The sequence below is a fragment of the Heptranchias perlo genome, chromosome 22 (genome assembly GCF_035084215.1).
Source record: "Heptranchias perlo isolate sHepPer1 chromosome 22, sHepPer1.hap1, whole genome shotgun sequence".
In the NCBI taxonomy this organism is placed as follows: Eukaryota; Metazoa; Chordata; class Chondrichthyes; order Hexanchiformes; family Hexanchidae; genus Heptranchias; species Heptranchias perlo.
In genome coordinates this window covers 8,561,452-8,586,432 of record NC_090346.1, presented here as the reverse complement: position 1 = coordinate 8,586,432, position 24,981 = coordinate 8,561,452, and the positions used below count along the sequence as shown (strand labels likewise).

The 24,981-nt window shown below is 40.1% G+C and overlaps 1 protein-coding gene across 3 annotated transcripts in view; it reads left to right on the top strand.

The window, feature by feature from the left end:
• sdk1a (sidekick cell adhesion molecule 1a) overlaps positions 1–24,981 on the top strand; it is a 682,245-nt gene that overhangs the window by 581,944 nt on the left and 75,320 nt on the right. For all 3 annotated transcript variants that reach the window (XM_068002895.1, XM_068002894.1, XM_068002893.1), the window contains 4 exons: positions 2,420–2,570; positions 5,328–5,565; positions 10,385–10,500; positions 15,343–15,532. In XM_068002895.1, coding sequence (XP_067858996.1) covers positions 2,420–2,570; positions 5,328–5,565; positions 10,385–10,500; positions 15,343–15,532 — 695 coding nt within the window. The remainder of the gene's footprint in view (positions 1–2,419; positions 2,571–5,327; positions 5,566–10,384; positions 10,501–15,342; positions 15,533–24,981) is intronic.

Here is a 24,981-nt window from a genome sequence, read left to right as displayed (position 1 = left end):
TTTACTCCGTCTGGCTGTGTTGCACCTGACATGATGACAAAAATGAAAAAAGGATTTTGTTCCCCAGAACATTTTGTCCACTTTGATGAGCAGAAAAATTCACCAGAGGGAAAAAAAATTAAAACTCTATTTGCAAAGAAATTGCAAAGAATTAGACTGCAAAAGCTTTCTTTGATAACCTCGAGATAGACCCTGTAACCTCTGGATTGCCTCAGTAATGAAGACCCAGCTATACCCAGAAACTCATGGATGTATTTCCTGTATATCCACAGGTATGCTATCATCTGCTGTGGAGACTGAGGTTGATTTTCAATTAATTATTCCTGTCCCTGCAGCTAGCTGGCTTCTATTAGAGAAATAGTTTTAAGCATAATGTCAGTGCCATAATGGGAAGATGGAGGATATTGGAGAGCCCTTTGCTGCCATAACAATATGAAAAATAAAAAAGTAAAATCATTTATAATTGCAGTATGAATAGAAACATGAGCATCAAGGCTAAACTGACCCATTTCCATTCATGAGGATTATTTTGTCATTCTGGACTAATCTGGTCAGCTTGTTTCTGGAGATGTAAATTCTGATCTCTGGGTGGTCGTGGCACATCCTCTGTCTTTGCAGCACGTAGGAATGATGTGTCAGATACAGTAGAAATTAAAAGGAAACTCACTGACTTTTACTTGTGTACATAATGCAGTCATTTGTAGCAAATGGAAATTGTTTAATTACTTGCTGCTAAAAATGTCACATTTGTGATTAAAATAATGTTGCACCTTTGAAACCCAAATAAGCTTTAATTGTGAGGTGAAAAAAATCACACTGTCTTCATCATTCCACTTACCAATGCTGTTGCATGGTGCTGGACGTCTTAAGTCCATATTTTGTTACTTGGATATTTTTCAACTGGTGTTGAAAAATAATTTTACATTCTATAATCCGTTAAACAACAAACCGAATCATTGCACCATTACTTATGATTTGGAAGTGTTTTCAACTCCTGAGAATAGCTTTGTCCCCTGTGGGTAATGGATCTGTCATACTTGTTCAGTTACGACAATAATCGACTAAAGTCTGATGAAATACATAACTAATGTCTGGGGCATTTTTCAGATTTTGCCATGCTATAATTAATATGTTCTGTTTAGTACAACTGTTCGCCATGATTGATCAGTGGTGTTTGAGAGTAAGCTAGTTTGACAGATAGAACACCTGATTGACAGAGCTTTATTCATGAGAGCAGTTCACTTAAGATTTGCAAACTAGAAGTAAGGAAAACTTTAGATACAATTCTATTAAAACTGCATGGAAGAATTCCATTTAATGAAAGTCACAGGATGAATGTTATAAAAACCAGTGCTTTGCTCACAGCTTGTCATTATTTTAAGCCCTGGGAATGCATTACATCTGCATATATAGAAACTCCTTCGGTTGGTATTTCTGTGATGTGGTGTGGTATATTGTTCCTTGGTGAGTACAAGTGATGTGATAACCGTTCCTTCATCGTCGCTGGATCAAAATCCTGGAACTCCCTTCCTAACAGCACTGTGGGAGAACCTTCACCACACAGACTGCAGCGGTTCAAGAAGGCGGCTCACCACCACCTTCTCAAGGGCAATTAGGGATGGGCAATAAATGCTGGCCTCGCCAGCGACGCCCACATCCCATGAACAAATTTTTAAAAAACTTACTCCAGTGAAACTTTTTGTAAAAAAGCATAATTATCTCACAACAACCTGGGCTTCATTTTAGAAAATGTTTTAAAATTATTTACAATGCCAAAAGAATAAATGGATCATTGCTTCTCAGTGATATTGTATGTACATTTTTTAAACTCATGTGAAAGGAAAGATTCGAAAGCATCACCACCAGTTATTTTCTTTTATGTGTAAGTAGAACTGGTAACTAAGGATCAAAATTCACAGAAGACCCAAAACCTAAGGAAATGTTAGTTGTTCTACTTCTTTTCTTTGCTTATCTGCTTTTCCTTATGGGCATTTAAAAAAGTTACTTGTTCTATTTCTCCCCTCCTTTGGATCCCTGTCTGTCATGCACCATTTTTTGGCTGTAAGAATAGGCAGGTCATTTGCTGCCACTTTCTAACAGCCATTAGAAATTGTGAGTGGGGTGGGGGTGGGGGTGGGGGGGCGCCCATGATTGCTTGCTAGGTAAATGCACAAGTTTGTGTGGTACTGAACCATACAGAGCATCACCGCTCCCCTGGTGTGTACTAACTTCACTAATTACAGTGTATGCATGCGTGCGTGTAACTCGTTATGTCACCGGCTGCCTTCGGTGAAAGACACATTTCTTATGTCAATTTTTGCTCTGATCTCAAATATGTTGAATGGGCTACCAAATTTAATAAGTAAATAAGAATGAACTTAATTCTTGTGTTAAATGTTCATCATTATTTTGTCATCAGGTTTCGAATGAAGCAGATGAACATAGTGGGTTCCAGCCCTTTAAGTTGGCCTTCCCGTGTAATCCAAACTCTGCAGGCTCCACCAGATGTAGCACCTGCTAGCGTCACAGTGCGAACAGCAAGTGAGACCAGCCTATGGGTTCGCTGGGTGGTAAGTGAAGCCTACTGTGTAAACACAAGGGGAAAAAATTAATAAAATACAGAATTACAAAATGGAGCAAGAAAGCTATCCATATCAGTCAAAATGACAGAAGTCACATAATCTCAACAAGTCACAACAGACTGTAGCGGTCTTATTAGAGGAGTTGTGCTGGAGTGGGCAGAAGTACTAAGTGGGATGCCCCAGGAAACGGTGTTAGAACCACTGCAATTTCTAATTTACATCAATGACTTGGATTCTGAAACTCACTGTAAAGGGGTCAAATTTGCAGAAGATATCAAACTAGGAGAAGTTTAATCAGAGGAAGTAGCTCAGAAATTACGAAATGAGTTGGACAGAATATGTAAGTGGGCTGAATAATGGCAGATGGAATTTAATGCAGATAAGTGTAAAGTACTACAGGTAGGAAGAAAAATGGGTGACACACATACTCCATGGATGGTGATGGAATAGTGAAGGATGAAGTTGAAAGACTTAGGAGTCTTAGACTCTATGCTAAACATGGTCAACCAATGCCAAGCAGGATAAGCAGATTTAGGACTAATATCAGGAAGTTCTTCACCCAAATAATGATTAATCCATGGAATGGAGTTCCAGGTAGAGTGTAAAGGCGAAAAACTGGAATAATTTAAGAATTAAGTGCTGTGATGAGGGAACTTTAAGATCTTTCTGGATGGGTGAACTAAAATGGGATATATGGCCTTCATCATCCATAATTCTCTTGTGAGTAAAGGATGGGTTGTTCAGTTTCACAACATTTTCTACCAATAGCCAGCCAGTCAGTCATTATGTTAATGGTCAATGCACAATGGTAAATCACTTAGTGACCTGGGAGTGTCAAGATCCTGGGTTCTTTGTAAGGGTACTGAGGAAAGCAGAAAATGGTAGAAAGGTCACAATGTTCCTAACTGTCAATTATCTAGCAGGAATTTTGAACACTGTGACAGACCTTCATGATATTTTGTGAGTGGATTGTGCATCAGGAGGTTACCATTGCTAATATTCCAAAAATGAGTTTTAAGAACATAAGAAATAGGAGCAGGAGTTGGCCATATGGCCCCTCGAGCCTGCTCCGCCATTCGATAAGATCATGGCTGATCTTCAACCTCAACTCCACTTTCGTGTCCGATCCCCATATCCTTTGATTCCCCTAGAGTCCAAAAATCTATTTTTCTCACCCTTGAATATATTCAATGACTCAGCATCCACAACCCTCTGGGGTAGAGAATTCCATAGATTCACAACTTCTATGTGAAGAATTTCTTCCTCATCTCAGTCTTGAATGGCCGACCCCGTATCCTGCAACTATGCCCCCCAATTCTAGACTCTCTAGCCAGGGGAAACAATCTCTCAGCATCTACCCTGTCAAGCTCCGTCATAATCTGATATATTTCAATGAGATCACCTCGCATTCTTCTAAACTCCAGAGAGTGTAGGCCCATTCTACTCAACCTCTCCTCAAAGGACAACCCTCTCATCCCAGGAATTAATCTAGTGAACCTTCATGGTACTGCCTCTAAGGCAAGTATATCCTTCCTTAGATAAGGAGACCAAAACTGTACGCAGTACTCTCACTAAAGCCCTGTACAACTGTAGTAAGACTTCCCTACTTTTGTACTCCAACCCCCTTGCAATAAAGGCCAACATGCCATATGCTTTTCTAATTGCCTGCTGTACTTGCATGCTAATTTTTTGTGTGAGAATTTTTTTAAAATCTTGGTTACTGTACAGTCAACAGAAAGAGACCCGCATCTCACACTGTCAACGAATATATTATACCTTACCAGAATTTCCTTACCTTTATAGTTTGTAGCAAGCTTTACATCTGTAATTTACAGTTCGTCGAATTGTTACAGCACAGAAGGAGGCCATTCGGCTGATCGAGCCTGTGCTGTTGCTCAGAATGTGTTTAATACAGATTCTCTATACCAATTTTACAGAAGCCTCTGTTCAGAATATAAGGTCAGAAAGTTTCTCTGTTTTCTGAATCGAATGGATTTGCTGTCTTAAGCCTTACTAATCAAATTTCAAAACCATTTCCCAAGGTTCAATATGGAAACGTTTTATTATTTTAACAGATTAATGCATTGTGGTCTACCTTTGACACAAATCAATTTTTGACACTTCTAAATCTATAGTATTCTATTTCTTGGGTCTTTTTACAAGCCAGTTACTTTTCAGATTTTGAAACAGTAGGAGATTGCAATTGTTTCATCCTGATGTGTTTTTTTTGAAAGCTAAGAGAAGTTGCACAAGGCAATATAATAGAACTAGTAAAAAAAAATAGAAATTATAAAAACTTACCAATTTGTAGTTGTTGCCATGGCAAAGTTTCCCCCATAATGAAGGCATTTTAATCATAAAAATGTTTTTGGGGCAGCTCTTCTTGTTCCTGCTCCAAGGAGTATTGATCACCCTGGCACTGTGAATAGAGGAAAATTGTGCAGGGCGGAAAAAACACCTGAAAAGGAGCCTGCCTGATTTTTGCATCATTTTCCCGCATGTGCTACACCCTTACGATCCAATACACCCAGATGTAGGAACAGGAAAATCTGTCCCATTATCTCCTGAGAATATTCAAATTTCATTGAGTATTCACTTCACTGGTATTAGTAACAAAATATGTACGTTTTAAAGGAAACAATTTACTTGTTAATTGCAGGGAGCTTTGGCTCAGAAGCAAATTCTTATGTTAATCTTTTGTGTATCTTTCGATTCTTAATCTGTTTAAAACCTATTTGTTCACAGCCTGTTCCAGAGTCTGAGTATAATGGTAACCCTGAATCAGTTGGATATAGAATTAAATACTGGAGACTGGATGGCCAGGGCACACCTGTGACTCAGATTGTTAACGATCGTCTGGAGCGGGAGATCACCATCGAGGACCTGGAGGAATGGACTGACTATGTGTTCCAGATCCAGGCTTTTAATGCCATTGGCTCAGGACCTTGGAGCAGCCAAGTCCGGGGACGTACAAGAGAATCAGGTACTGTTGCAAAAAATAGGATTAGGAAGTTGTGACGGGGGAGGGGAAGCAAGGTTAGGACTGCCATCTTCAGACAAAGCTTATTAGTATTATTACCTCTTTTTTAAAAATTTATGTTTTTTGGTAAACTTAAGGTGAGCAATGTCAGTGCTGGGAAATGGACTAAGAAATAGGAGCAGGAGAAGGCCATACGGCCCCTCGAGACGGCTCGGCCATTCAATAAAATCATGGCTGATCTTCTACCTGTAAGAACATAAGAAATAGGGAGTACTTTCCCACTTTTGCTTCCAGTGTGAGCATCAAGCACACTCAGGTCAGGTATAGCACAGTCGGATGCAAGATTAACTTTTTATCTTTCTGGCCCAACAGTGGCCCCTAACTGCAGCCTCAGAGCAGCACCTCCTACTGCACCAGCATGATTATTTTCTGTCCATTTCCCACAGCAGCCACCCTTTTGGCCTGTTTGAGTAGTTTTGCTAATCTCTGTCCTGTGAATAGTTTTGTGCTGTGGGATGTCTATTTGACACTGGGTTGAATTTGCTCAAAGTCTCTTCATTTTAGATGCTTACAGCTGTCAGTTTTATATGGACTCGGGTCCAGAAGGTAAAAGGGATATGCTACGCAGTGCCGTCATTGTTTTTTTTAAAAATTAGTTTACAAAAAATTCCGATCCCTATTATAACATCATTTTGTATTTTTCTGTACCTTTCTTTTGATATGTTTGTTTAATGAGTTAGTGCTTATGAGGCCTGGATTTGAGGAATTATTTTGGCTGACAGTGTGGAGGTGTTGAATTAATGTCAGTGGAGATAAATTTGTTCACCTAGGGTGTTTCAGCAGCTTTGTCATTTCAACAGTGTATGCTAATTCAGTTTCCTTGCACTGCTGGGCTCAGTAAGCTGTGTAACTCCTCCAAGCCAACTCCCCCAATGGTGTCATCACCACTCAAAGAGCGCAAAGAAAATATTCAAAACCATCAGAAATACACAGAAAACATGAAATGTGTTCCAAAAATTATCACAGTTGTTTAGAACAGTTCTTTTTCTAATTTCTAATTTGATGGTCCTTTCTAAAAGCTAGAAAAGAGAGAATCAAAGCATTTTAAAATTTCTCTCAACTTCAGGGTATAGAAAGTAGAGTCCCACCGAACCACAGTCTCAAGTTCTGTAATAATATGAGTGATTTTATGAATATACAGTTCATTGTATCATATTGTGTATCATCCTAAACAAGCATTTTAAAATGTAAAATAAATTCAAGTCAATAAGTAGCTGTGCAGCACTGGACTCAGCTAGCAGACAGTCTGAGCTGTAGTCTTGATTGTCATTTGAATTTGTGTGCCCTTTTTGCTGGGTCAAAATTGGATGAAGCAATGCATGGCAACAATATGCTAAATCTCAGGGGAAAGTTGCAACTTTTAGAAGTTGACTTACTGTCAGCCAGTCTTAATGGTAGCTACAGAGCAACTAGCTCAGTCCATGCTGATCAAAGAGTGAAGTGTGGCAGCAGAATCCTTATAAAGCAAGGACAGTTACAAATTGAGCGTCTTCTGTTTGTCAATAAAATTGTTGGTGTTAAGCAGCACGTGACTTGAGCAGGGATAGAACAATAAACTTGATTCTAAAGTCCAATTTAGACACACTTAAATGCACAAACTGTAGTAGGCAAAACATTCTGTAATATTGGAAATATCAATAACAAAGTTAGAGTGGGAGATTTTGAATTTATGCTTGCCATTTCCCCCACAGTAAGTTTCTATGGATACTAAAAGTGACTTCAGCACCCTCGGAGGAGGAAGGGGGAATAAATAAGCCAGGTCCTCACTGCTGATTACTACCCATGGTCCCTGCTGGAAAGTGCATGTGTGTCAACGTTGAGCAAGGATAGAATCAGGCTTGGTTGTGATGTCCTGCATGAACAGACAGCCTATTAACAGTCACTACCCAACTTCGTACAAGAAGAATGGCTACTAAGAACTGAAAGGCTGCCAACACCTGTGAATCCATACACCAACAAGAGTAGGGAGGAGAAACTGGGAAAAAAACAATTTAAAATTTTTATTTTAAAGTTCCTGTTGCCTACTAATGAATGCGTACTAACCAAAATTAGAATTAGTAGTAAAATATTGATTAAGATGTCTGAGATAAGCTCACTGTTTTAAACATCAAATGCCATTTGCAAGTTTTTTTTTACATTTTGATAATGATTATAAGGAGAGGGGATAGAATACATGACAGAATAATCATACATGGACTTTGGATGGAGAGAGCTTGATGTGGTAAATGGCCGTTTCTTGCTCCAGACTTGGTTCTTATTCAAGAGTGCTTTCCATCACATAATACGTGTCAGCCTTGGCTCAATTGGTAACACTCTGTCCCTGAGTCAGAAGGTCATGGGTTCAAGCCCCACTCCTTAGACTTGAGTGCATAATCTAGGCTGACACTTCAGTGCAGTACTGAGGGAGTGCTGCAATGTCAAAGGTGCATCTTTCAAATAAGACATTAAACTAGGGCCCCGTCTAGCTTCTCAGATGGACATAAAAGGTCCCACGGCCCTATTCGAAGAAGAGCAGGGGAATTCTCCCAGTGTCCTGACCAACATTTATCTCTCAACCAATACCACTAAAACAGCTATCTGGTAATTTATCGCATTGCTGCTCAGAACATCCTGAGGTCATGAAAGATACTATATAAATAGAGGTTCGTTCTTTAATATTGTAGTTGCTTACTTTGATGGCTTGTGACTCCAAATGCCAGTTTCTGTGTATACTCCTTAATTTGGTGAAGCTTTCGTATAAACCTCATGTAGTGGTTTCACCTGTATCAAAGTTTGTGGACAAAAAGTGCTGCCATGATTAAATAAAATTAAGAAACAAATTAAGATGACTGATGGAAGGGAGGCACAAAAGAAGGAAGAACTAAGAAAACAGTGTAGAGGAGTATATTTTGCTGAAGTAAACTGACTGCACAGCATCACATCGCCTGTTATCTTGATCTTGATATTTTTTGAAGTAGAGTGCTGTACCTGCTTTAGTAACTTTGAGGTCTGGGTAGTACAGCACAAAATAGGACATAAGATGGAGGTCACTGGATGAATTAAAGCACTGTGTTAGCACAACTAAGATTAGTTGTTCATTTTCTAGAGGTTGGGGACCCTGGTTGATTTTTTTCCTATCCTGAAGTTGATTTGTAGCATCCACTCGAGATAACTAACTCAGCAATGAGTTATCATGAAGGTACCATTATTTAATTGAGATGGTGGCTAGTTGATTTCTCTCTTAAGCGTTTGGCAATGCTGTTTTACCTGGTCTGTAAGAGATGTACGATAATGCGATGGATTATCTCCTCACTTCAACTCTGCAACTCTCCTAGACAGCTCAGCAGAGATCAGTAATTCTTCATGTGGGGAATTACAGTGTGATTCTGTGCTATCTTATAGTTAATCAGAAACAACCTTGGGATATAATCCTGAGCTAATTGTAGCACAGTCATGAAATGGTGTTGCCACAGGTTAGCTAATAATCTGAGTAGACTCTTAGTTGTACATTGTATTGTCAGTGTCGAATCTGCCTCATCTGACCAGATAAGAGTGCCTGAGATAGAAATGGTACTATTGAAAATGCACTAATAAGAAGCAAAGCCAATGCTCAGACTAAGCAAGACTTAATAATTTTAATATATGCAATCTCAGTAAAGACAATTTTAAAATACTTTCATTTTTAATTATTTTTTTTAAAATTCCACAATAACACCCACTGACATATAAGCACTATAAAATGATGAAAAGACATTACCTCACAATAAAAAAAATAAATCTAAGCTATTTTTCTATTTGTCTCACACAATTTGTACTAGAAAAAACGTGATAGTAATATCTAATTACCCAAGTATAAACTACGCCCACACTTAAATACTTCCACCTCAGCCTCTGCTTCAGCGTGTAATCAATGTGGAAACCAAAATATTGCCTCAAACAGTAACTTATCACCTAATCAGATGGTTGCTTCTTTATACTGAGTTTCATTGTTGATTCAATGGGGTAGATTCCCCCCACCCCGTGGACTGTGAACAGGTGGCCAGCCAGCCACCCGATAAGTCCCAGCAGGAGGTCCAATCCATTTTGAGGGATGCGCCTCATTAGCATCAGTCCAATGGGCTACAGGCTGAAACCGAGCGCCCTGGGTCACCCCACCAGCTCCAGTCCACTCCAATATCGGACGGCCCAGCCAGCCTTCAGCCCGGAAAAAGATAGGTCTGTGCGGGGGTTCCGATCTCGGAGGGAGGACATGGGAGCCAGAGCGGCCCAGGCCCAGCCCCTGGCTGGTTTTGTGCAGCCTGGGGGACCACAACAATAAAGTGAAACTTACCTGCTGGCTGCTCTGCCCAGCTGCCAGTTAATACTGGGCAGAGTGTGCACGGTGCTCAGTTCAGTCCTAAAATAGCACCAGGGTCCTGTTGACATCATAGGACCCCCATTTAAATCAGCAGTGCACCATCATCAGGCAGCCACCTGGGCCAACTATTCGGAGGTCCCCAGCAAGATGGAGACTGCCACAGCAACAGTGGAAACAGGGCGGTAAGTTCTTCCATGCCATATTTAGGGCTCTATTGCCTGAATTCCACCAGGCAGGAGGACTCAAAATTCAGTCCTATGTTTCATGTAATGGTGCAATGTACGTTTCTGACGCATCCATGCATTTTATCCAGCTGTGATAATTGCAGACTGTAGTTTAGAATCTTTTTCAGCATATTGTCAAGTAATTGGTTCCTATGATTTTAACAGTTAAAATGATATCTCTTTCCTCGTTCTTTACTTTCAGTTCCATCCGCTGCTCCAGGAAATGTTACAGCAGAAGCTGTGAGTTCCACACAGATCCTGATCATGTGGGGACCAGTCCCGGAATCTGATCAAAATGGACTTATCCTGGGATACAAGGTACTGGGTACCATTACATTTAAGATGTACATACGATCATACGTAAAAGACGGACCAGCTTGTCCATCGAGTCTCCCATTCATCCGTGTTGCAACTAGGAAACACAACCCCCAAAAGCTCCCCACCCACCAACAGCCATATAATCTCCTGGGAAAGGCAACAAAAAAAAAACTGATTTAAAAATACACTAGGCCAAATCAGGGAAAAATTAATTTGGGGAAATTCCTCCGACCCCTAAAGGTGAACAAAAATCATGTTCTAGGAGGTAACCGTGACCACGAGGTACACCAGCCAACAGCCTACCTACCTTTTGTATGCAGCGATATCAGCTTCCTCCAGGAACTCTTTTGAACGTTTGTAATGAATTTGTACCCACTACACAAGCCGGCAACTTATTCCAAGGGTCAACGACCCTCTGTGAAAAGAAAAGCCTCCTGAAATCTAGTTCTAAACTTACGTCCATGCATTCTCCCTAAATTATCTAATTGAAATAATCTGTCCACATAGTCCCTTCATCATTTTAAATGCTTCAATCAAGTATCCACAAAGTCTACACTTTTCAAGGGTAAAAAGACTCAGCTCCCTAAGTTGTGATAACTACAGGTTTCTAAACTAGATATTAATCTACTGGCCCTCCTCTGAACCTTTTCTAAAGCCGCTATATCTCCCACCATGTGAGGGACAAGAAGTAGACACGGTATTCTAAATGGGGCCTAATGAAGGCCTTGTACAAGGACACTATGGTACTATTTTTTTATTCCTCAGGAATCCCAAGTAAACTCTGCCCTGGAGCAGAAACATTTAGCACAAGCTCATTTGAACTGTTTGTAAACTTGGCATTCAGTCAGGATAGGATCTAAAGGAAGCTTCCCAAAGTATACTTTTACATTGAGACCGTGTTGTCAATGCTTGACCTGTAGTACTTTCCATTGCCAGTAGCACACTGCCAATATAAATATGGCGAACTCCAGGCCTCCAATGGCATTCAGGACCATGTGGCGTGAGAATGGTCTTAGAAGGCAAGTTCCTGTTGGCTACAAAGGGGCTTGCAGTACCCTGATGAAGAAAAGCCAGCGAGCATAGTTTACAATTCTCTACTTCTCCCAGCATTGTTATAAAAGCACCACTAAACATGGACATAGAGTAACTTCTAATTCAACTTTTAAAAAATATAGATGGTGAGTCAATTGAAATTTTCAAGACTGAGGTTGACAGATTTTTGTTAGGTAAGAGTATCAAGGGATATGGATTAAGGGCGGGTAAATAGAATTGAGTTACAGATCAGCTATAATCTAATAGAATGACAGAACAAGCTAGAGGAACTGAATGGCCTACTCCTGTTGCAATGTTCCTAAAATGCCACTGCAGATTGTGGAATGACAGTGGGTTACTGCAATGTTGTTACATTGCCATCCATATTGTGTACCTGTGGAGCTCAGCTCATCGGGTTTTAACTCTGCTGTTGCGAAAATGTAACATAATCTGTCCAAAATGACATGGAGCTGTGTAGTTGGTATGCAAATTATGATGGATCCAACGTTTTTTACATTAAACCAGCTCTGAATCCCCCTCAGTCATCAATCTAAGTCTCGACCTAACTTTACATATAAACAGCCATATGCTGCACTGCTGACCTCTGATTACCTTGTGTGCTGTTTGTGTGTCAGTAGGTGAGGTGCTTTTTATTTGTTGGCTTGTGAAATGCCTATTATGCAAATGAACCAGATAAAAACAGCTGATAGATATGCAAATGCAACTAACTTTTCACATTAAACAGGATAATGCAAAGCAACCTGCTTTACTTTGCGGCTGTGTAAATGCGGTTGGACACTAGATCGAATCCAATAACATACTATTAATCTACTTGCTAAACACTTATTAGTCTACAAACCAGTCAGGCTAGTTTTAGATGAGATGTTTGCACTATTGACTTTTTTGATGTAACTTTCCTTATTTTCTAACTCTGTCCTTCAAGTTAGCCCCATGCTGTTATCTGTCAGGAGACTGCAACACCAGCCTAGGGAAATCACTGTCAATAACTGCCCTTTAGTCAACCTGCTAACAGATGTGCTTCAAAAGTGCCTGAATTACTAATTAGTCACTTTTTTAAATAGATGATAAATTATAGATTTGGATGGAGAAAAAAACAAGTGTTCTGGTCAAATTTGTGCAGTTTAGTCTGTTTCAAGCCTTCAGTTACACAAGGATTCGAACCCTTTCGAACAAGATATTTTAACCTCTTCATTATCTTGTGCTTTGCAGGGAGTTAAAATGTGGATTAGTAATCCAGCTATTTTTTTCTCAAGACAGTATCATATTGCTTCAGAAATGAAAAGAATCTTTATTACCATATATCTCAAAGGGTTAAAAACAACCTAGGTGGCTAAATAGAGGATGTGCTGCAGAGGGTGATTAAATGATTTTATTTCCATAACTGAGTTATGGGCTGTCTCATGAGTGGGAATTACAATCATATTTCACTGCCTTTCATAGCCTATTCTATTTATAATAGTCATGTATGGTTTTATGAACAAATAATTTTAGTAGTGGTTTAATTTAATTAATTAATTAATTTTTATTTGTTAGCGGGATGTGGGTGATGCTGCCAAGGCTAAATTTATTGCCCATCCCTCATTGCCCTGAGAAGGTGGTGGTGATTGACTTACCGATGATGAAGGAACAGCAATATATGTCCAAGTGAAGATAGTGTGTGACTTGGAAGGGAACTTGAAGGTGATGACATGACATTGCTGCTGTTTTCCTTCATGATGGTAGGGGTCATGGGGGGGGGGGGGGGGGGAAGGTACTGCCGTAGTAACCATGGTGAGTTTCTGCAGTGCATCCTGTAGATCGTACATACTGCAGCCACAGTGCGTTGATAATGAAGGGGGTGGTTATCGAGTCCAGAGGCAGGAGTGTGATGAAGCGAGCTTCTCTTTCCTGGATGTTGTCGAGCCTCTTGAGTATTGTTGCGACTGCATCCATCCAGACAAGTACTGAATATTCCATCACACTCCTGACATGAGCTTTGTAAGACAATGGAGAGGCTTTGAATGGTCAGAAAGTGAGCCACTCATCACAGAGTTCCCATCTGCTGCCCTGCACTTGTAGTCATAGTGTTGACATGGCTAGTCCAATTAAATTTCTGGTCAGTGGTTATCCCCAAGATGCTGATGGTGGGGGACTCGGTGATGTTAGTGACTGAAGGGTAAACTTTTCACGACTTGGCCCAACAGTGAAAGTCCTCTCTTAATGATAAGGGATCCACGAACTGAATCAGAAGAACAGATGGCTTTGAAATGTCCAATTTCTGAGATTTCCTTAATGGGTTCATTCAGACAAAAACAGGCATTCTCCTAATCTTTTGTTAAAAAATAAAGTTCACCTTCAATGTGCTTTTAACATCAATTTCAAAATAGCAGCCCCAATGTAAATTTATGCATTTCCCATACCAGCCCCAATGTAAATTTATGCATTTCCCATACCAGCCCCAATGTAAGAATTTTTAAGAGCAGGAAGAGGTCATTACAAATTAGGCTTGGATGAAGAAAACCCTTCAGCCCATTTGATCTCATTCCTCCAAAATACCAATCCTATAATGAAATAAATAATTTGCACTTGTATAACACTTTTCACGTCCCCAGACATCCCAAAGTGCATTACAGCCAGTGAATTAATTTTGATGTGTAGTCACTGTTGTTATGTAGGCAAATGCAGCAGCCAATTTACTCTTAGCAAGATCCCACAAACAGCAATGAGTTAATGACCAGCTAGTTTATTTTTTGATATTAGTTGGCTGATAAATGTTGGCCAGGACACCCAGAGGACTCGAATGCTTCTCTTTGAATAATGCCATGGGATCTTTTACATCCAACTGAACAGGTAGATGGGGCCTCAGTTTAACATCTCATCTGAAAGACAGCACCTCTGACAATGCAGCTCTTCTCAGTACTACACTGAACTATCATCCTAGATTATGTGCTTAAATTCCTGGAGTGGAGCTTGAACCCACAATCTTCTGATTTAGAAGCAAGAGTGGTACCACTGAGCCAAGCTGGAACATTACAGCATGTAGCTGAGTTCAGCTGTACCAAATTTTCTCTACACCCCTCCCCCCTGAACTTGCACCCTTGCCCTCCTATCCTGAGGTATTGAAAAGTACAGTTTGGGGTTTATTTTCTCTATCTCATTAAGTATCTATGGTCCTCTATCAGTTCTTGCTTCAAGGCAGAAGAGACCCAGATTTTAATTTCACACTTGGTGAATTCTGTCCCAAGCCTCCTATTTTTATTTCTAGTACTCAGTACTATGCAGTTATCTCTATTGAGCTTCATTTGCCACTGATCAGTCCAGGTGCAAACACTGTCAAGTTGCCTCTATAAGATCTTGGCTGCTTAATCAGAATTTTAGGTTGCATAGATCATCATCCTTGTGATCGCCAGCTTAGTGTCAGTATGTACTGAATTGTGGGTAAATTTGTGTAACAAGCTAGAAATTAATGTTATGCAGAGTACATACAAAAATGTTTTTCATCTCAATAATCAGAGATTCAAACTTTTCAAAAGATTCAAACACAGGTTCCAGAGAAGAAAAGCAATTTCCTTTTTAATTAATGTTCTATTTCAAGAATTTTATGATTTAAGAGTTGTTTGGTTTGTATAATTCTTTGATTCTGCTTAACATTATTTAGCATTAAAAACTTAATATTTTCAGTGTTATTTCAGAAATGTTGTGCATATTTTGTGAGCTGAAATAGACCTTTTACTCAGAGTTACATATGCATGGAGTAATAAAAATGTAGTTTCACTGCTGAGATTAAACGATATATGTGTACTGTCCTAGATCCTGTACCAAGAGAAAGATTCTGAATCAGGTACCCACACACATCTGGTGAAAGGAAACTTCACACAATCTGTTGTCCTGAATGGTCTGCGGAAATACGGTCAATATGAGATTCAAGTTTTGGCATTTAGCAGGATTGGGGATGGAGTGCCAAGTTCACCAGTTCTAATGGAGAGGACAAAAGATGATGGTAAGTTCTGAGAAAGTATTTATTTAACTTAGTACCTTTTATTATAGCTGCCTTGGTTAGATCGGTGAGAAACAGATGCTACTCAGCTGATGATCTTTATCACCTTGACTAGTGTTCAATGGCGTGTTCCTAGCATGGTAAGTTATCTCACTGGAAAGGCTCAGGAAGTTTATTCCTTGAATACTAACCATATAGACCAGGAACACCCCAAGTTCGTGGTCAGAATGCTACACCTAGGCTCAGTACCTATGGTTTAGGAAGAGAAAATTAGCCAACATTCTTGAATTTGATTACGGTCCAGGGACCATTACTGGAAATACACACAGGTGAATGTTGGACGAGGACAGAATTGGGCTTGGCTGCAATGCTCCTGTGGATGAATAGTCTGCCAGCACTTGCTATGAAGGCTCCCACTTTCAAAATAACCACTTGGGAAGATACAGAGGGTGCCAACTGGGAAACAGTCCCAGTTGATCTGAAAATCCCACCCCTCCTAAAATATCAGGTCAATCAGGTCTGTAAACGACCTGAAGTACCTGGTTAATTACTTCAAGTGGCACCCCGCCAGCTTTAATTGCCAGCGGGAGTCCCACATGCGGGGGCTGCGCGCGCATGTCAGCGCGTCACTGGGGAACCCGGAAGTGGGCGGGTTGGAGTCGGGCTCCGGACCCGCCCCGGGAATCCCCGATTTTCGCAGCCCCCCTGCCACGAACGCACCCGCTCGGGGTTGCGAAAATCGAGCCCTAAGAATCACTTCCTGAGATTTGTGCTCTACTTCTCTAGCTATTCATCCCAACATCCTATTTGTCTTTATTATGACCTAGTACTGTGCTGATGGCTTTAGTGATCTATCCACCAGCACCTCCAAATCCTTCTCCTGCATTATGTACTGTAGAAAGGAAAAGGAGTAGGCCATTCAGGCCCTCAAGCCTGTTCCATCATTCAATTAGATCATGGCTGATCTGTTCCTCAACTCAATTGACCAGTCTTTGTTCTGTACCCCTTGATACCCTTACCTAAGTAAAATCTGTCGATCTCAGTCTTGAAAATTTCAATTTACCCAGCATCCACGGTCTTTTGGGAAAACAAGTTCCAGATTTCCACTACCCTTTGTCTGAAAAAGTGCTTCCTGATTTCACTCCTAAATGGACTAGCTCTAATTTTAATCTTGTTCTGGATTCCCCCACTAGAAAATATAGATTTTGTATCTACCCTATCAAATTCCTTTATCATTTTAAACACCTCAATTAGATTACCCCTCAACCTTCCAAACTCAAGGGACTAAAACCCTTCATGCAACCCTGTCCTTACAATTTAGCCCTTTAAGCCCTGGTATCATTCTGGTGAATCTGTGCTGTAGCCCCTTCCAAGGCCAATATATCTTTCCTGAGGTTTGGTGCCCAAAACTGAACCAGTTCTCCAGATGGGGCCTGATCAAGGCTCTGTATAACTAAAGCATCACTGTCACACTTTTGTACTCCAGCCCCCTTGAGATAAAGGCCAACATTCCATTAGCCTTTATGATTATTTTTTGTTGCTGTCCACTAGTTTTACCATTTGTGTACATGTACATCTAAATCGTTTTGCTTCTCCACAGCTCCTAGTCTCTCACCATTAAGAAAATATTCCGATTTGTCTTTGCCAGATCCAAAGAATAATACCATTTCACTTATATTACCACTGTTTCCCAATCCACGTTAAATGACATCTGCCACTTTTCAGTCAAAATCTCCGATTTAAACAGGTCGTTCTGTATTTTATCAGCTTGTTCCTACTGATTTGCAGTCCCTCCCAGTTTGGAAACATCTGCAAACTTGCATTTCTGTTTCCAAGCCAAGTTATTTAAATAACAACAGCTCCAACACAAATCCCTGTTTTCTAGCAGCAGTTTCAGATGGATTGCCTACTTGGGTTTACAATTACATTGTGTAGTTGTTAATTTACTAGTTTGGGAATATATGTTGGTACAGTGTCATGTATATTCCAAGTGACTTGGCATGGAAATGTTTGTTGAAGTATGAGAATGGTTCTTTTTCAAGTAACACCTTAACTGTGTGAATAACAAAGAAAAATTTTCAAGTTAAAATGTGGAACTGGGAGACTATCCAAAAGTCTTGTTGAGTAAGACCAAGTGAGTGAGAGTATTCCACCAATTTAAAATAATTTTTAACATACAAAACATGGTCTGATTGGCACAAACAAGCTGCGGATAAATGCTAGTTTCATTTTAAACTATGTATAATCATACATGATCATCTAATTGAAAGGAAGCTGTGAATATGTAAATCAGACATAGATCCTTATTGATTGTTGAATACCCATGAGATTTGAAGCTACTGTTTGAGGCATTCAAAAATTGGGATTAATTTAGCGTTGTTGCAGTCATTAAATTACATTTGATTATACAGGAAGAAATTGCTGATACGTTCAATATTTTTTGGCTTAGCTTCTGCTGACCTGACTCTTGAGTGCTCAGAGAAGAAAATTCTCATTTTTTTTTGCATTGTCTCCAAACGGTCATTATGGTGTTACAAAAGTGGTTTGATAAAAATCAGCAATAGCATAAAATTCAGTTGCAGATGAAGCTTTGAAATTGGTATTTAAAAAATATAACTGGCACTTTAAAGTCTGTCTACTGGCTTGGAATCACCACATGTTGGTGGGCCGACATTTTGCACAGTGTTGGTGGTAAACATCTCATCTGGTAAGCCTTATGCCTTGATTTTCAGATCCCAATGACAGCAATCTGGGGAGGCATGAAAAGTATCATGGCTGCCTTCTCCAGACAGTTACAACTTTGGTCCACTTAAGCCACAGCCAACGGTGTTACAGATGTTTGTGTCTGAGCTAGTACAGGAGGAGAAAATAATTGAGTTAAAAACATATGACAAGAGTTAAAAATTAAAAGGTTGACTGAAATTTTCAGTTCTCAAACACAAGAAACAAGCAGCATAACAATATTGCCTCGCCAAAATAAAACAAATGTTTGGGGGGGATAAAGCTTACATCAAAGTAATTTGATTTTTTTTTTCCCTTTACAAGTCTCCTGGCAGTGGCAAAGGTTTAACTGCCATAATCAGGCTTTTTCATGAATCTGAACTGAGGGAGAAATTGAACCTTGCCAAAGAGATTTATTCAGAAAGCCGTGCTGCCATCTTTTTTTGACAGCCTTTCTACAAATCTGCCAGCTCCTAGAAAATGGAAAAAAACATTTACTGATGGCCCCTGAAAGCTGCAGACTAGATCAAACCAAGCCATCGGAGAACAGCTGTAATGTATGCCATCTTGTTGCCATTGACAACACTGCTGATAACCCCTGGCTGCATTTTTGTTGTTGCTGCCACTTGTCTGTTGAAAGATCTTGTTTTGCAGTCGTATCTATCTTTATAGAATGTCAAGAATAGTCCCAGTTACATTCCCTAAATCAATCTTGGATGAGAGACCAAGTTAGCAGTGGTGTAATAAACAGAATTTGGATCATTCACTAAACTGAAAAGGTTTGTGCTTATAACAATACTGCTGATCAGATCTCTCCTATTCGTATCAAAGATTTATTTAAGGATTGTAAGAAAGGCTCATCATAAATGGATTTTGCAATGACATGAGATGTTTGGGTCAGCTTTGGCAGAAGACTTTCATTGTTAAACTCCATTTGCTCTGCACTCATAGATTTAGCCTGCCTGGTGAATGGAGAATCTTTGAGTTGTGGGGTAATGGCAGCTGTAGTGCAAAGTGAACTAAAGAGATAATAGTAGACAAATAACAAAACTTTAGACATCAATTTCAAAGCTTCATGTGAGGCAAGAAGATTCTGAGGTCACAGTGATAAAAACACAGAATCAATTCAGACAGAAACTATAAAAGAGGAAATTTTTTAAAACTGCTACAATTCTCTCCGCCTAATTCATTTTGTTTTCTTTTCTATTTTCCCACCAGCAAAATGATAGCAGCCTATCTCGAAATTCGGTCTAATCTCTGTTTGAATCGGAAAACAATTTAAGTAGACTGCTACAATTTCAATCCCATTAAATCGTCTGTGGTATTGACAAGTGGGTCAATCATGAGTTAGCTTTGACAGGGACAAAAGAGATTGCTGGGCAGCTGCAGTGTGTTGCAGCCATATGTTAGCTTGCAGATTGCATTGTTACTTGGTTTTTCGAAAGGACTTACCCCGCAATGGGCATTGGACTGAGAAGTTCAACCCACTTAAATGTGGCTGGTTTGACCAGTGACTATAATTGTGATGTATGTCTGCGGTGCCAACCTCCCTCAATGTGTAAAAACCATTCCACAGTGTGGAGTGGCCCTGTGTGTTTCCTATTGTGCTATGATTTGGCTTTGGGGCAGTTTTTTACACTAGATTCAAACTTTGTACTATTTGTCCATGATGATGATGATTACAAGCCAATCCATAGCATTATTTCAAGCTGTATTGTCCACGTGGGGTCAGTTTGATTGGCTATTGTAAACTGGAGCAAGTCTGGGACTGGGCATGTCCCATTCCCACTTCCCATTACAGTTCTCCTTGACTTTTCTTTTGCTTCAAAAGTAGCTGTTGCATGGTATCTAGGTATTGTGCTAATTGCAGACAAGTTAATAATCACAAAGTCAAATTTGCTCCTGCTACTGCTGATATTTGCCATTGGATTTACATCAGTATTATTCTCTCCCTTGTACCTTTAGGACAAAATTGATGATAGTAATGTTCAAAATAAGTCTGCACGCCTAGAATTCTTGAGAGTAAATTTTGTCCTTTTTTGACAAAATTAAAAGTTTTCTTCGGAATAAAGCCACCCAGACAGCAGATGAGAAGGTCGGAGGAGCATCCTGGACTTCTGAACGCCCTTAGTTGCTTTCTATCCTTTCAGATAGACTGTTATTACGAGTTTATCCGTCCTCAGTTAGATCTAGGATTCAATTTGGCTGAGGATGTTTGTCTGATCTCTCTTCCATTCACAAAGTTTAGCAATGACTTCTGATAGATGCCCCAAAAAGGCCACTGATTTTTGAGACTTTTGAGCACTGGTTTAGTGCTGCTTATCTGCCGTAACATCCTGGCCAGGATAGAAGTCAAACGTTAATGGGCTGTATCACCAAAAGCATACTGCTAGACTGTTAGGTTTGTACAAACTTTGCCTCCATTGGGTTGATCGTAGATTTACAGAATGGCCAAATCTTTCAATATCTTCAACAACCTGACTGATTCCAACTTGGCCAGGACCAGGGTGCATCTTTACCACCTGAATAACCTTGAAAGGGTCATTAAAAATTTGACTCAAAATATCCAGCTTACTCACAAATTTTAGACATTTTTACTGAAAAGCTGTATAAACTCATAAGACCAATATTGATATACCCCATGCTAGGAGAACTTATGTCTGCAGTAGCTTCCTCTAACCAACTTCAAATGCCAGTGAATAATTTCATTCACTTTGAAGTTGTGAACCAGTTACACATGAATCTCCTCCACCTCTGAAGGATACAGATCAAAAGTTAAATATAGATATGGAAGGCTATTCAACCTATCGAAGCTCAATCATTCAAAACTAAACACCCAGTGTTTCCATCGTAACATCGAATTACTTTTTAAATTATTCCAAGGTTTCTGCCTCCATTATCCGACCTGGAAGTCCATTTCACATATTGATCTTTCAAAGTTCTCTAGATTCAGGAACCATCCCTCTAGATTGGAAAATTGCACATGTCACTCTGCTTTTTAAGAAAGGAGAGAGAGGGAAACCAGGGAATTATAGACCAGTTAGCCTAACATCTGTTGTGGAGAAAATGCTGGAGTCTATAATTAAGGATAGGGTGACTGAACACCTCAAGAATTTTCAGTTAATCAGAGAGAGCCAGCATGGATTTGTGAAAGATAGGTCATGCCTGACAAACCTGACTGAATTTTTTGAAGAGGCGACTAAAGTAGTGGTCAGGGGAATGTCAATGGATGTTATTTATATGGACTTCCAGAAGGCATTTGATAAAGTCCCACATAAGAGACTGTTAGCTAAAATAGAAGCCCATGGAATCGAGGGAAAAGTACGGACTTGGTTAGGAAGTTGGCTGAATGAAAGGAGACAGAGAGTAGGGATAATGGGTAAGTTATGGGAGGTTAGGGAGGAAATTGCGGGTCCCCTAGCAGAGATATTTGAATCATCGACAGCTACAGGTGAGGTGCCTGAAGATTGGAGGGTAGCAAATGTTGTGCCTTTGTTTAAGAAGGGCGGCAGGGAAAAGCCTGGGAACTACAGACCGGTGAGCCTGACATCTGTAGTGGGTAAGTTGTTAGAGGGTATTCTGAGAGACAGGATCTACAGGCATTTGGAGAGGCAGGGACTGATTAGGAACAGTCAGCATGGTTTTGTGAGAGGAAAATCATGTCTCACGAATTTGATTGAGTTTTTTGAAGGGGTAACCAAGAAGATAGATGAGGGCTGTGCAGTAGACGTGGTCTACATGGACTTTAGCAAAGCCTTTGACAAGATACCGCATGGTAGGTTGTTACGTAAGGTTAAATCTCACGGGATCCAAGGTGAGGTAGCCAATTGGATACAAAATTGGATTGACGACAGAAGACAGAGGGTGGTTGTAGAGGGTTGTTTTTCAGACTGGAGGCCTGTGACCAGCGGTGTGCCTCAGGGATCGGTGCTGGGTCCGCTGATATTTGTTATTTATATTAATGATTTGGATGAGAATTTAGGAGGCATGGTTAGTAAGTTTGCAGATGACACCAAGATTGGTGGCATTGTGGACAGTGAAGAAGGTTATCTAGGATTGCAACGGGATCTTGATAAATTGGGCCAGTGGGCCAATGAATGGCAGATGGAGTTTAATTTAGATAAATGTGAGGTGATGCATTTTGGTAGATCGAATCAGACCAGGACCTACTCCGTTAATGGTCGGGCGTTGGGGAGAGTTATAGAACAAAGAGATCTAGGAGTACAGGTTCATAGTTCCTTGAAAGTGGAGTCACAGGTGGATAGGGTGGTGAAGAAGGCATTCGGCATGCTTGGTTTCATTGGTCAGAACATTGAATACAGGAGTTGGGATGGCTTGTTGAAGTTGTACAAGACATTAGTAAGGCCACACTTGGAATACTGTGTACAGTTCTGGTCACCCTACTATAGAAAGGATATTATTAAACTAGAAAGAGTGCAGAAAAGATTTACTAGGATGCTACCGGGACTTGATGGTTTGACTTATAGGGAGAGGTTAGATAGACTGGGACTTTTTTCCCTGGAGAGTAGGAGGTTTAGGGGTGATCTTATAGAAGTCTATAAAATAATGAGGGGCATAGATAAGGTAGATAGTCAAAATCTTTTCCCAAAGGTTAGGGGAGTCTATAACGAGGGGACATAGATTTAAGGTGAGAGGGGAGAGATACAAAAGGGTCCAGAGGGGCAATTTGTTCACTCAAAGGGTGGTGAGTGTCTGGAACGAGCTGCCAGAGGCAGTAGTAGAGGCGGGTACAATTTTGTCTTTTAAAAAGCATTTTGACAGTTACATGGGTAAGATGGGTATAGAGGGATATGGGCCAAGTGCAGGCAATTGGGACTAGCTTAGTGGTATAAACCGGGCGACATGGACATGTTGGGCCGAAGGGCCTGTTTCCATGTTGTAAACTTCTATGATTCTATGATTCTAAGTACTCACATTGGCAGGATGTGACTAGTGGAGTCCCGCAGGGATCTGCCTTGGAGCCTCAATGATTCACAATATTTATTAACGACTTAGATGAACGCATACAGAGTCACATATCTAAGTTTGCCGATGACACAAAGATTGGTCATGATGTGGAGATGCCGGTGATGGACTGGGGTTGACAATTGTAAACAATTTTACAACACCAAGTTATAGTCCAACAATTTTTATTTGAAATCTACAAGCTTTCGGAGGCTTCCTCCTTCGTCAGGTAAACATTTACCTGACGAAGGAGGAAGCCTCCGAAAGCTTGTAGATTTCAAATAAAAATTGTTGGACTATAACTTGGTGTTGTAAAATTGTTTACAAAGATTGGTGGCATTGTAAGCAGTGTCGATGAAAACATAAAATTACAAAGCGATATTGATAGATTAGGTGAATGGGCAAAACTGTGGCAAATGGAATTCAATGTAGACAAATGTGAGGTCATCCACTTTGGATCAAAAAAGGATAGAACAGGGTACTTTCTAAATGGTAAAAAGTTAAAAACAGTGGACGTCCAAAGGGACTTAGGGGTTCAGGTACATAGATCATTGAAGTTTCATGAACAGGTGCAGAAAATAATCAATAAGGCTAATGGAATGCTGGCCTTTATATCTAGAGGACTAGAGCACAAGGGGGCAGAAGTTATGCTGCAGCTGTACAAAATCCTGGTTAGACCGCACCTGGAGTACTGTGAGCAGTTCTGGGCACCGCACCTTTGGAAGGACATATTGGCCTTGGAGGGAGTGCAGCGTAGGTTTACTAGAATGATACCTGGACTTCAAGGGTTAAGTTATGAGGAGAGATTACACAAATTGGGGTTGTATTCTCTCGAGTTTAGAAGGTTAAGGGGTGATCTGATCGAAGTTTATAAGATATTAAGGGGAACAGATAGGATGGATAGAGAGAAACTATTTCCGCTGGTTGGGGAGTCTAGGAGTAGGGGGCACAGTCTAAAAATTAGAGCCAGACCTTTCAGGAGCGAGATTAGAAAACATTTCTACACACAAAGGGTGGTAGAAGTTTGGAACTCCCTTCCGCAAACAGCAATTGATACTAGCTCAATTGCTAAATTTAAATCTGAGATAGATAGCTTTTTGGCAACCAAAGGTATTAAGCGATATGGGCCAAAGGCAGGTATATGGAGTTAGATCACAGATCAGCCATGATCTTATCTGATGGCGGAGTGGGCTCGAGGGGCTGAATGGCCTACTCCTGTTCCTATGATCATTCTTGGTGTAAAAATTTCCTGACATCACCTGAGATGATCTCGGGACAAAAACACTTGTTCATCTATCCATCTAATTATTTATTTGATATTTTCCTACACCAACAGCAGTCATTACAACTGCTTTTACTGACAGATGGATATCATAAACTGCACAAAAATTGGACTCTTTCCTCATCCTACAAGTTTTTCAATATCTAACAAGCAATCTTACAGGGCAACTGCCAACAAGCATCTACACATCATGACCAGTAAAAGTCCGTTAAAAACAGGACACCTAGTTATAATCATGGGGAAAAAGAAAGGTAGGATTTTTAAAAACTGCTTCTGTGATGGTGGTGATCTTTCTGGCCTTCTCTCCACTGGCAGTAAAATGATAATTTAAATAAGATGATAAGTTGGATATCCTAAAACTTGCCGACCCCCTTCTTTGTATCAGTTTGGTTAGTTTAAGTTTATTGTTAAAATGAACTTTAAAATGTTTTAATTAATAAGATGCAAGTTATATATTAGTAATTTTTCTGCTATCAAGTGATAC